Below are 13,150 nucleotides of genomic sequence, written 5' to 3'. Positions count from 1 at the left end.
TTCTGGTGGCACAGCTCGTCAGCTGTGACACCCTCCCACGACTGCTACGGAACCCTCTCCCCATAAGCGCTACCAAGGCAAAGCTGACCCATCTGACAGAACTACAGAAACAGGCCACTGACGCATGGCGAACCTCACGGAGGGGTGTTGATAAACTCGGGGCTGTGAAGACAAAGATTAGATCCGACTAGAGTCGAAGCAAGATCTTCAGTCAGTAAGGAAAGACTTTATTGCAGTAACCAACTGTACCTAGAGTCGAAGCAAGACTACAAAGGATCAAGTAAGTAACTACAAGTTAGAGGTAGATATAACGAAGTACTCACTCTTCAGTCAGTAAGGAAAGACTGAAGAGGGAGGACGCAATCTGAAGTCCTTATATACTACAGAGAAGTGTCCATGACTAATCGAAGAGTGGTTAGTCACATGTACCATAGTGCGATGAATAATACGATGGTGAAAGAATTGCGATGTATCGCACCATAGGATGAGTAAGAGATGAGTAAGGCATAGACCTGTCTAGACCGTTCTGGAGTAGTACAGATTGTCCTAGACAGTACCAGAAGAGTCCGGAAGCATAGCTATAGTACACGAGCAGAGATTCCCAAATATGGTAACATACTACATAAGCGACTACAGCTAAGCGCTAGGAGACGCATAGCCTCGTGTAGTCCGGACCAGATAAGTCCAAGTTCAACATGCTACTTAAACGCTGCCTCTACCGGCGTTGCATAAGAGTTTATGAGGTGTCTGCTGACGAAGTTGGTTTCGAAAAGGTATCATGAGCCTATATAGACACTCTATTACAGATATGAGAGTGGGGAGACAACATTGAAGCGCACAAGAGTCACGAAGATACACCGATGCCTGAACCTCTTCCGGCGCTTGATGCGCTGGCAAGAGCCAGGAGGCAGACTGCCTGCTGCTCTGGCCGAGAATGTGTAACATCTTCCTATAAACCCACAAAACCTACTCTAAATGAGTCATATACTTTCATAAGTGATGTTGCAAGGCGGTGCGCAGATGCCTGAGCAAGAAACCTCATCGCCCATAGGGAGCTTCTAGTGATTTCCCTCGAAGGGCACAAGTCGGGAACCAGGAGTCCTACGCTCTCCACTCAATTTCGTGAGGTCTCGTACTCACTGCTATGGGGGTTATGGAAAGTTTATAGAACACAGGGGAGCAGAATCGCGAGTGCATGAATTGTTTGATTTTTTCGATTTTTCCGTGGTCGAAACTGCGTCGGAGTTGGTCGGGCATAAATTTCGCAACCAGCTGTACCTGAAGAGAATCGCGTGACTCGGATGTGCGCTTGGGGGTCGAGGAATGTACCGCAGGAGCAAAACCTCAGATAGCCCGACGAAATTATGCTCCCATAGTGCTGATATGCCTATTATTGAGTGGGGCTGGAACTGGAAAGACGAACTCGAAGCAAGAGAAAGAGCATCATACTCCAAGTCGACAGGGCGGTTGCATGTCCAGGCAGCGTTGTTATGACCGCGGTCATGACCGAAGCCATGACCAATTTTGACCAGCTTGACCGGTCATGATGATTAGTTAAAGGTCAACACGTGATCTAGGCGACCAAGCGCTTGTGTGGTCCGCAGCTTGAGCCCGAAGCGGACAATGTGCTCAAACATCGCGACGGGCACAGGGGAGCACCAGGTTTCTTCCGTGACGCACAACACGCCTGGCGGTGGAGACGGCTTGCGCTCGTAGATCGGGTGGGCGATATCGCTTGTGATACCACTTGGCACATTGCTCTTCCTCGCGAGCCAGACGACTTTGTTGTTAGGATGAGGTCGTGTTGTCATAGTGGGTGTTCAGTGTCTTGTATGTTCGACCACAAAGTCTACATACTCCCTCCCTTTGTCATTTCAGTCGTTACAATGGCCTCATACACTGTATCTCTTACACTTATTTCTGTCATTACTTAGCAATGAAATCATAGCTCCATGTTGCATACTCAACTGTTACTGCAAGAATACGCGTCTCATAGGATTTTGTTCTGACGAATCATATGGTCAAGACGTGGCCACAACAAAGGCACCTGGTCAAGTTCTATTCCCTATGTACTAATTTTTGATCTGGCATCCGTAGGCGACCATTCTGTCGGTTGGCAGCTCAAACATGGCAGAGTATGGGGTAGTAGCATGCTCAAAGTCAAGGATAGGAATGAATAACGGACAGTCTCATCAACTCGCGGCCTCAGCGCACTTAGCCTATCCGAGCCATAGCCCACCGTCAAAACGCTCCCTCGGACATGCCGGAGATCTCACGTGCTAACTTTTGACTGGTGGTCATGACCGGGTCACACAGTGACCGGTCATCCGTCGTCTAAAAGTCATGACCGTTGACTTGACCCGTAACAACGCTGTGTCCAGGCGGATCAGACCAGATACTGGCGCTAGGCAGAGACGGCGCGGGAAGTCGGCCCGTGGCGGGCCCATGAGCGAGCGCGATTCGAACACTGCGGCTCCGAGTCTCAACTTCACACTACTATCTTCCAGCTGCAAGTCTCAGGGTTTTGGATCCTCCAGCATGGTAGCACAATCAGCCTCGGATATATGAGTGAGTACGCTACAACCGTCTGCCATACATGCTCAAAGGGCTGACGTACAGGCTCTGCTCTATGGTAGTACTGGTAGCCAATGACCCCAAGTTACCACCCGAGCAGCCCCCAAATCAACTCCATGCTTGCTATGCGGGTACCTGACATCGCCCACGACGGAACGAGAGGCAAAATCAGACACGGAGGCGAGCCTGCGCTACATGGAGCTAGCATTGAGACGAGGGGATGTGACATGTCCGTAAGCACAACTCCTTTTCACGTGTTGAGCGTGCACGGTGTCCTGCTGTGTTGTCATGAGGTGATTCAAAATCTCGCTGCATGGACGTCGTGTGAGTTGTGAAGCTAGTGCCCTTTCTCGCTCTCCCCGTCCAAGTCCGAACGCCTCTTTGATTGCTATCTCCGTTGCTCCCACCCAGTCGTACTCATCCACACACCCGTCCCTAGACCACTGATTTATAAGTACAATTCCAAGAAGATCGATATCCTCGCGCCCTCCGCCACCGTCTCCGTCGCTCTATCCACCACGACCCTTCCTCCGCCCGCACTCTCCGTATCGGATGGAACGTCAAGTTCGCAAGACCGGCCGATAGCCCTATAAGTTGGGGAGGAAGGCGGGACGTTGAAGAGGAAGCTGTCTGAGGAAAGGCAGAGTGAGTGTTGCGTGCTGTGATCGTGTAGCGAGCGTGTCGCCGACGTCTGTTGTCCCTTCCCCTGTCGTTGCCCGCCTTGTCTTCGCCTATGTCCATGTTCGTGCCTGCCTGCGCTAATGTCAGAACATGACCCGCGGCGTCCGTTACACCCGGTGCTGGAGCAAGACGATCGACGTGCTCGAGGAGGCGACCGCGAAAGAGAACTAGGAAGTGAGGGGGGAAGTCCCCGCCCAGGCTGAAGCCCATTCTCGCGTAAGTCGCGCTCAAGGTGGTCATCCTCGAGGAATACCACAAGAACCTCTCCAGGCTGAGGCTGAGGCTGTTGGTCACGATGATGGTGCGTTGCCCCGTGCGCATAAGTTTGGAATGGAATATACTCACATTTCCATCGAAGGTCATCAAGCGGCAAGACCATATGCTATCTAACAGGCAGAATGCGCTCATCGGGGAGCTCCATGGTCTCGCTGAAGTTCGCACGCCCCTTCCGCACTCCCGTCACTCGCTCACCTTCGTTCTCTGACCTTCCCTCTTGCAGTAAGGCACCAAGAACGTGCGAAGATCGTCGTCTGCGGCGAAGGCTCCGACGGTGTCGGTTACTTCAGGAAGGCTCCTCAGCAGCGAGCGACGCGCTGGCGATGCCCATGATGCCCCGCACCCCTCTAGACCAAACTACTATCACGGCAGCGGACGATGGCGAGCACGAAGATGGCGCGGGGGGCTGTGGGAGGGACGGGACACACATCCGCCGGAGAAGCGGTACAGGTTGACAGACCAGATGATCACGATTATCTCGCAGTTGGTGTGTCTGAGCAACGAGTGTAGTCGGATAGAGAAGGAGAAGAAGTGAGTGCTCCGTTCTCAGATGGACAGCATCGCGTGACGGTTGTTGATCATCGGCGCGTGTAGCGCACTTTAGGGCTCGAACCAGATCATCAGCAACGAGGGTGTGCGGAAGAATCTGTTTCAGAAGGCATGCATCGTATCTCGGTTGTCGTCAGAGCCATATTGACTCCATCTCGTACCCGAGATCATTGCCGCTGTCCTCGGGACAGATTTCGCGTGAACTGAGCGTGATGAACAAACAAATACGAGGAGGCGATGGAGAACGACTGAACCTTCCATGCAGTCGTCGCTTGTATCTTCCATCGGACATTGTGGCGTCGCTTCTCTGTGCCACCGCCTCTGCTTGTGCGCGCTTGTTAGTGCGGTTTCCTCGGCACTTATTCTCCTCAGTGTTATTCGCAGGCGCACCCGGCTGTCTCGCCGCTGCTTTACCCGTGCGCTTGGTTACTGATGCTCTACCCTATCATACGTGTATGATAATGTACCTGTGCCTTCCTGACTCTGTATCTGTTTGTTTCATCCGTGTTATTGATACATTGTTTTACCTCAAATCTTCGGAACTCTCAGAAACAAGGGCCGCGTCTCAGCACTTCCTCAACACCCCTATGTATACATACTTGCCGTCATTCCTCGATCGCAGCTCTAGCAATGATCGTGTATGGCACACCCCTTCCCGTTGAGCAACTCTATCGCTGGTGAGGTCAGGGTCTTTCTTGCTAACATTGGCCCACGTTGACATTGCCTATCTTTTGTCTATTTACTCCTATTCCGTCCCAGTTCAACTTCCGCGGCAACACCCCGCAGACCCACATCAATGTAGCTCAAAATGTCCATCTCCCGGGTACACAATGATCACGATGTGAAGGGTTAGACCGATGCTGTCAAGTGCTGTCCAATGCTGTAAGCTTTCCGGAAGGGTCGAAGGGATGTCCATACACGACGTTGCTTTAACGCTAACCCGTCGCCCGTGGTGCCCGCCAGCTTCTTCGATATCAGACGATCGAGAGATGGAACCAGAGTGCAAAGCATTCGATAACAGTGTCGTCTGTGTTGCGGTGGAGGGCGTGTTCCTCGAGGCGACCAGAAATCCACATTACGTCTCCTCAATATAAGAAGAGACACCCCACAGAGTTCGCGGCGCCACTCTGACTCTCCATCGCAACCATGGCTTCCTCACAGACGGGACAGCTTGCCGCTGAGTATTCTAGCTTGTACGTGACCTGTCCTCTGTCTGGACCTGATACTGCGGGCACTGACGATGGATCTCCTGACCGCATAGCGTAACAGACAACTACTGCGGTGTTGCTGCAACAGGTACAGTCCCTATTGAGCGGGAGCATACCAATCGAATGCCCTTGAGAATCAACGCTAATCCATTCACCGATCTGTTCGGCAGTGGTATTCTTATACGACTCAATGATCACGACTGGTGAAGAAATCCGATGTTTCTGGGGACGGAAGATCACAGGAGCAGCCATCTTGTTCTGGCTCAACAAGTACATGACCGCGCTCTATTTGGTTTGGGACCTTGCAACAGCATTGAGCATATCCAACAAGGCACGTACTCCGCTCTTGCTAGGAATGATGAATCTACATATATCTTGACTTCACCAGAGGTAAAGCAATCCAATGGACTCTACACAGTACTGGAATCAATCGTGTCCATGCAGCTGTGCCATATCTACCAGGGGAAGTAATGCCATTCAATACTTGACGTACATAGTCCCCGCAGGTGGGCACCCCATATCCACTGATACCTTTGAACAAATCTGGATATTTTGACTTCCCAGCGTTCACAGCCATCCGTGTATATGCACTCAGGAGGAGCTTAACTCTGTGTGCTATCACTGCTGGCCTATCCTTGGCGCCTCTCGGAATTAACTTTGTGAGATTGGATCCCGACATGTTCATTGCTATCCTGTGGATACTGATTCATTAAAAGGCTAGCTTCAGGCTCGGACTGACCGGCGAGAACATCTTTCCCATTGGATGCACACCACTTGTCAATGTGTCCACTGGTCTCTCCCAAATGTGAGGCTCCCTAAGAGCACCGATTGAGACTCCACTGAAGCCCAACCTACCTATTCTAGATGTAAAGTACAATCCAAGTCTACCTGAACGCTCAATTTTACCAGCTTCTTTAGTCACGATCATCTCTCGGTCATGCGTCATTGCAGCAGATTGCCTCGCCATAGGTGTCACCTGGTTCACATTAGGTCTCCAGTATCCAGCTCACCGCGGAGGCATGCTTAAGGGCTCGATATCTAGAGTCTTGATAATGGATGGTGCGTACTGAGTAGTACTAGTGTCGGCCGAGGCGTAACATGCTTACAATATCATTCACGCAGGGACCTTCTATTTCTTGTGAGTGGGGTGGTTTTGCGGCATGTCGCATCTCACTCCTTCATCATTCAGCATCCTCGCTGTGCTTAATTCCCTACATCTTGCTTTCACGTTACTTTCGGTGAATTCACAATCTATAGTTGAACCAGCGCAACGTTTGACTGTGGGTCTCATAGATCTCTGTAGCCCCACTACAATCTGCAAGCGTATTGACTGAGTTCACAACCCCGTATGTGGGCCATTGCATCTGTGACTCGATCCCGTGTCTTCTAACTCGTCGCATGCACATTCAACCATGCAGGCTATCTGCCATCCTCGTGTCACGCTTCCTCCTCCACCTACAGTCAGCTAGCCTCCGGGCGGTTGGCTCCATACCATCCTCACAGATTTCGTCGCTGCACCTCAATCGCTCTCTAGTATTAGAACGGGTCGTTGGATCACTCGGAGCATCAATCACTGCTGAAGATTATTTGAAGGAGGACCATGGTGATGATGACAACGGGGAGAGAGTTGACGAGCCCACTCAGACATCTCGAGAGTAGACTGGCTCAATGGCTCATGGGGTTGAGGAAAGCGACAAGGACTGTAGAAGTGAGATGGATTGCGTACTGTCTGCTCGTTGACCTACAGATGGTATGTATACGCGCTTGATTTCTCAATCGTCCCAGGGTTATCTATATGTGTTGTGGTACTATGTCTATGTCGAGCGGGACGAGACCGTAGTTTGCCTTCGCAGCAATGAACAGCGGTATTTATTCATTTATATTAGGTTCTCTGGCTTGACCCGCGTCGCTGGATGGTTCTGAGAGAGGCAGACATATGTGTTTGTACATCGTATTGCGGCAGATCAGTCTGATCAGTGTTCAAGGAGCTCGTCATACAAAACCGCAACTAACAAGACTCATAAGCATAACAGATACTCTGACTGACATATTCTATCGCAAGCGCAAGGAAGATCGCGCAAAACCGGACGAAATAGGGCCAAAGCCATCCAACGTTCCGCCGTGCCACGACCAGGGAGACGGTCTTCGGGCGACGTCGGACAGCAACCGCTCCAGAGTAATGTCGCTCTATAACTTTAGTGTCGAGCGCATCTGCGTCAACGGTGCCGGGATGCAAGAACAAGCATATGCCACTCGTTTGGGGGAAGGGGAGGGTCTAGCACTATGACTAGTTTGTCTGCATGGACAAGATTGACAGCGGTCCACAGCAGTCCGCAGCGGGACAACCAAGCGAGACGATTGGTGCCCCAGGATTCTGCGACGGTGCTGGTAGTATTCAGCCTCATGCGCTGCAATCATGTCGATCATGCTCTTGACGACTGCCGAGGGGGAGAGATACACCCGCAGCTCTTCTCGCCTTCTGAAAGCGAGATAGCCTTCAGATCGATGTATCGTTGGCAGCTGGGTGTCCTGCTGGGCCTCGGAACCCACGCCGGAGACGTATGCATGACCCGACGCCGTTCGCGACCTGATGTCAGTGTGTCACGACAGTAGCTGACGCAGGGATGCGAGGCGAGCTTGCATTTGTGCGGTGAGCACGCGCCATGATCAAGATGTAGTTCAATTTGAATGTATACAAATTGGACAGGACGTAGCGCAATGGGGCTAACGGGAAAGAGCAAATGTCCCGGACGAGATGCGAGTGATGCGCCACGTCAGATTCCGAGCGCAGGTTCCTCAGGTGGGCATGGAAATTCCTGTATGTTCTCCTGGAAGTAAGAAAACGCAGCAGTGTGGAGAACTCGACGCCGACCACAACCTCGCGCAAGTGGCTTTCGCGACGACAGCTGCAACTGCAATGTGACACAGAGTTGCATCGGTGTGGAAAGCAAGCTGCCTGAGTATGGGATGTGCTTCGACTTGAAGATACTGAGGGGGCCAAAACCTGGCGCGATGGGGCCACGGACGAGAAGCTTGAGAGCGAAGAGATCTCACAAGAGACGAGATGCGAGTCATGCGCCATGTCGGATCCCCAGAGGAAGTTCTTCGGGTGAGCGTTCGAATGCGCTCTCCTGAAGGCAGGGAGAAACCGTAGAGGGGGCGAACGTCGGGAGGAAAAGCCGTTCCAGAAGATGCTAGCACAGCACCAGTGCCACGTCGCCTGAGGGGAAGATGCACTTCAGCCAGCCCGCTCCACCGCCGATAAAGCAATCGTGAGCGTGTCGTCGGCGTAAAGCGCACAAACGCCATGTTTGCTAGTGGCTGGGGTCGAGAACGTACCCACAGAGTGCAACACGAACATCCTCGCCGCTCTGCCCATGTCTCTACATCAATCAAGCACGGTATTCGCAACCACGTCTTGCTGACATCCAGAACGTAACGGCGTAATTGAGGAAGACGAATGTGCCGATGCACGAAATGCCGCTAAAATGTCGCTATGACTGTTGCTCGTGGCGGAGTGGGTGTGCGTCAGTGAGAAGTCCTGCTCGATGAAAACTTCAGTGGGCTATGTCACGGTCCACGGTAGGAACTAGATTCCGTGTGCGCGAGCATAATCATCACTTAAAAACGACGTCGTACCTGTGTTCGCCCTAGGAGGGCTTGCCCTGAGCAGCGGGGTAGAAGGCGGAAGAGCTGCTAAGGATTGTGGACGTATGCTACGCCGTTCGATGTCAGCCTGCATGAGAGGGTAGCCCAGTGTTCCATCCGTCAGCGCCAGCCACACAAGTAGCCAGTAAGAAGGATCGGGAAGGAAGGTTTATCAATCGCGTATCGCGCATCGCTACTGACCTGGTGATAATGGGACCACCCTAGACAGACCGATTGTATGTCGATTTGCGTTACCGGGAGCGCACTCAGGACGACGCTAAGACAGTCTCGCAGTGCTGACGTGCGCACTGGCGCGGTCCCAGAGTAGAAGAGATGAGAGCAGGGTGAAAGGAAGAGCTGAGATACCAGTGAGTCTCATCTAGCTGCTGCACCTAACCTGCGCTTGATGCTCGCGCAGAGACACGTGGCAGACCTATGCGCGCGGGAACCGGCCCGTGCCCCCGTGGCGGGCCCGATGGACCAGGACATGCGCGGCTCGATACGCCGCGGCTCGTTGCACACCACCATCCTCTAGCTACAGAGCTCAAGGCACCGCCCCCCCCCCCCCAAGCATGACAGCACAAACTCTGTGCGGATACTCGAGTGGGTGTTTCAAAGCCGTCTTTCTTCATGCTCAATGGCTGACGTGCAGAGCTCTGGTCTATAGTAGCACCCGTGCCTGCACGCGAATGACTCGGACCCCTGTTGATAGCTCAGTTTTGGAATGCTCAATTGAATCTCCTTGGGTGCGATCTCCAAATTGCGACCACGCTCCACATCGTTAGCATCACACTCCCTATCGACGGCCCCGCTGTCCGCGCAACTAAGGCTATCGATCTCCCATCGCTCTTCCCCGCGCCCGACTCTCCCGACTCTCCTCGATAGACGTTATGCCTTCGTGAAGCCTTGTCGTCAACTGCAGCGGAAGTATCAATGGACGCTGAGCTCAACCAGTCAGCATCTGCCGCCCTTCATCAGCCTTCCTCTTATCCCGACCTCCTTTTGCGCACTCAGTCCCTGGGTCCCTTCAGACAAACAGAAGCGAAGACTCTTGAATAGCCAGCGGACCTCCCCGAGCTTGGACTGCTTCTGGATTTATGCCGGTGCTGGACCTCGCTCGGCGCTTCACGAGCGACGAAAGCGGGGACAAGGGTGCACCTGCGCTCACTGGAGCTCACATCAAGGACGAGGGCTAGAGATAAATGACGGTGAGCACTTTCCTACAAAGTTTTCAGCATGCAAACCGTCGTGCTGCAAACGTCTGTCGCAGCGCAGCGCATGCCGCAGGTGGGCAGAGCGCACAGTGTTCACCCGCCTTGCGCGCGCCGTACCGACCTGCCCGGAATTCCCATCTACGCTCTCGATATGCGCTGCAGCCAGCATATATGCGGCGCGCAATTACCGTGAACGCCTTTCTCAGTCGATTCCGATGCTGACATGTATACTTTGGTAGTATAATCTCGGGATTCTATGCTCCCAAACGATCGAATGATTCATGGACGACTGCGAGTGCGCGCGAACATCCTCCCCACAGACAACACAGGGCGATCGCTATGTATGGACTGGATATGTGTCCCTTCTGAACGAGCATGTCCTCCACTCTTGCCCCCTGTGAGCCTCTTTTTTCACGCGCCAAGCGGGAGTCCGCATGCGCGTATGACACGCATATATGGGTGTTTGGGGATGGCCAGGTAGGGTCTCGCGCGACATGAAGCGCCGGTCAACGCCGCCCGTCGCCTGCGTCCGAGTCCAATTTATTCTGGCTCATGTTTCCGTCTGCGTATCTTGTACCTGTACCATCCTTAAGGTATAACATGCGAGACGGCCTTGCTTTCATTAGGATGGACATATGCGTGTCAAGACTACCAGTGCTGTGATGCATCGGACACCACAAGTCTACGTGTGCGGTTTGAGCAGTGTTCAAACAAGTGTCCCAACCACTAGCCACAATCGCAAAATCCTTCCGACTCAGATTCTATCTACGCTTGTGGGATCGTGTACAGACTGCTGTACTCGCCCATCCATCCGCCCGCAGACCTTCTAAAAGCAGCCCAAAGCGAAGAACCGTCTCCACCGCATCTTCGTGACGTTGTCCATCGCACTCTCCATCGCCGCCATCTCCCTTCCTCCGCGCTTCTCTGCCGCCGGGCTGTGCTGCCTCCGACCTTTTCTAAGTCCTGCTCCGGCGTCAGCGATGGCAATGGTGAAGTAAATATAGTAGCAGGATGCGATATCTGCCGATAGTCTGTTCCGATGGCCAGCACAGCGGAGAGTTTCAGAGGCGGTTCTCCGAAGGCATCGCGGCGGCGATTGCGAGGGTCTTGAAGAGTGGCGCGAGGCGCACGAAGACAACTAGGATCATAAGCATTCGGTGCTCTGATCATGCGCATAGCGTATCGCGGACGTCGGGCTCGTTCTCTACTGATGCAGGGATGCAAGACGGGCTTGCATTTGTGGGGTGAGCAGGCGTCTGGATCAGGATATGCTTCGATTTGAATGCATAGAGGTCTGCCAGGACATAGCGCTATAGACGTAGTGCAGAGAGGTCTCGGACGAGATGCAAGTCGAGCCCCACGTCAGATTCTGAGTGCATGTTCCCTCAGGCGAGCACGGCAATTCCTATATGTTCCCCTGAAGGCACGAAGAGGCAGCAGAGGGAGTCGTCGGGAGGTCGCGCCGTTGTAGCCTAGCCCGAGCTAGTACGGCGTAGAGACTACAACGAGGTACTATCCCTCCAGGGGTTTTGCGACGCCAGGAATGATGGCGCCTGCCTCTCCAGCAATAGTGACCTATGTATTCCACAAATTTCAGGCATTGCTAAGACTTACATCGATCATATGTCCTCCAAGTTTCGTAAAATTCTGTGGAGCTGAACGCGAGCTATGGGGATGCCATGTTCCGAGTACCTGCATGAAAGGGGTTTTGCAAAACCTGTAAGCGCCTGAAAGAAATGGCTTCCCTAGGATGTCTACCCATCCTCAGAGCTATCGGGGATAATTTCTGTATTGAAAATGCGCCCATACATTCCTTCGGGAAGATTTTTGAACTTTCTCAGTAAGAGACAAAGAAAGATCTGTATATCAAGCTGGGCGTTAACTCGCTTAAAGGTGTAACTAAATGTCTCCTGCTCGCAAAGGCGTCCTCCAGCCCATTTGGCTCCGAAAAGTTGACAGATGATATCAGAATGGGTGTAGCATTATGAGTCTGACATATCAGAGCGATGCATGTGGAAGGGAGGAAGGGCTCAGGGTTTTGCAAATCGCCCAGATTTTGCAAAACCCCTTGAGGCATCTGTAAAAACCACCTTTGCGAATTACACCTATTTAGTACAAATTAGCTCTTAATAGACACAGTAGTTGGATAGTGAAAAATAGTGCAAAATCGAGAGGTCCCCAAAAATAATTGCACTATTTTGCACTATTAATGCAAATTCGTGCAAAGTAGCACTATAGTAGACGGAAATAGTGCTATAGTAGACGTTGATCGTAGTGGATAGAGTGGGTCTATGATTTCTGACTGGTGTAGAGATGCTTTCTATGACCTCAAAACCATCTGTTTATAAGCCCCAGATGCATTTAAAGTGCTGGAAAAATATATGAAAAAAATGTGCTCAGCCAGTCTTGAACCTTGAACCTCACCTTTATATGACACCTGTACTGAGGTGGTGCTCTATGCCACTGCACCACCAGAGCTTATATAGTGCCTCCCCACAAGTATTATATATATCCATCACTGCTGGACTTGGACAAAGTGGTGACACCTCACCTTGAGTTTTACCTGCTGGAACTTGCATATGTGTAATGTCTAGGGCTATATATATATAATATGGAGTGTGCTATAGAGTATGCTTCATGATATAAATGCTATGCTGACAGCCTAATCCTATACATGATAACAAGTTCTGTGTTGAGTTGTGCCCTCAAATATAAGTCAGCTATCATGGTGATTTTGCAGCTATAGAGGTGTGTAATGCTTGAGTTGAGAACTATGAGCTATAAATAAAGGATTGTCATCTTATTTGAGTCTTCCCTAAATGAGTAGTGCTAAAATAGCGCAAAATAGTACTACAGTAGTGCAAAATAGCGAAAATTAGAGGACCACATTTGCAGTAGTGCTATAATAGTATCATGTTGGCACTACATGGCACTATAGAAAAAGTGATAGTGAAGAGTAGTTATAACTAGTACCAAGTATACTAATTAGTGCTTAGTTGC

At 51.7% G+C, this 13,150-nt stretch overlaps 3 protein-coding genes across 3 annotated transcripts; all 3 read left to right on the top strand.

Moving 5' to 3' along the window:
• Window positions 1-3,335: 3,335 nt before the first annotated feature.
• On the top strand, window positions 3,336-3,739 carry DICSQDRAFT_170095 (uncharacterized protein; the record flags this gene model as incomplete). Its single annotated transcript, XM_007365715.1, has 3 exons — window positions 3,336-3,429; window positions 3,477-3,556; window positions 3,614-3,739. 3 exons carry the CDS (start codon window positions 3,336-3,338, stop codon window positions 3,737-3,739), a joined length of 300 nt encoding a protein of 99 aa, XP_007365777.1.
• Window positions 3,740-5,460: 1,721 nt separating this feature from the next.
• Window positions 5,461-5,667, top strand: DICSQDRAFT_60505 (uncharacterized protein; the record flags this gene model as incomplete). The annotated part of the gene is made up of 1 exon (XM_007365714.1): window positions 5,461-5,667. A coding segment is annotated over one exon (207 nt), but the record flags the coding sequence as incomplete, so codon positions are not given.
• Window positions 5,668-9,793: 4,126 nt separating this feature from the next.
• On the top strand, window positions 9,794-10,414 carry DICSQDRAFT_155138 (uncharacterized protein). Its single transcript, XM_007365713.1, has one exon. The coding sequence runs from the start codon at window positions 10,139-10,141 to the stop codon at window positions 10,370-10,372; it is 234 nt and encodes a 77-aa protein (XP_007365775.1). The 5' UTR covers window positions 9,794-10,138; the 3' UTR covers window positions 10,373-10,414.
• Window positions 10,415-13,150: the final 2,736 nt, after the last annotated feature.

The sequence above is a fragment of the Dichomitus squalens genome (genome assembly GCF_000275845.1).
Source record: "Dichomitus squalens LYAD-421 SS1 unplaced genomic scaffold DICSQscaffold_14, whole genome shotgun sequence".
NCBI classification, from domain to species: Eukaryota; Fungi; Basidiomycota; class Agaricomycetes; order Polyporales; family Polyporaceae; genus Dichomitus; species Dichomitus squalens.
Note: the sequence above shows the minus strand (reverse complement) of the source record. Positions and strands in the feature narration are given on the sequence as shown.

Excerpts from the sequence above, each read along its gene's own strand:
- DICSQDRAFT_155138 (XM_007365713.1), top strand. The coding sequence starts at position 10,139 with ATGACGGTGAGCACTTTCCTACAAAGTTTTCAGCATGCAAACCGTCGT.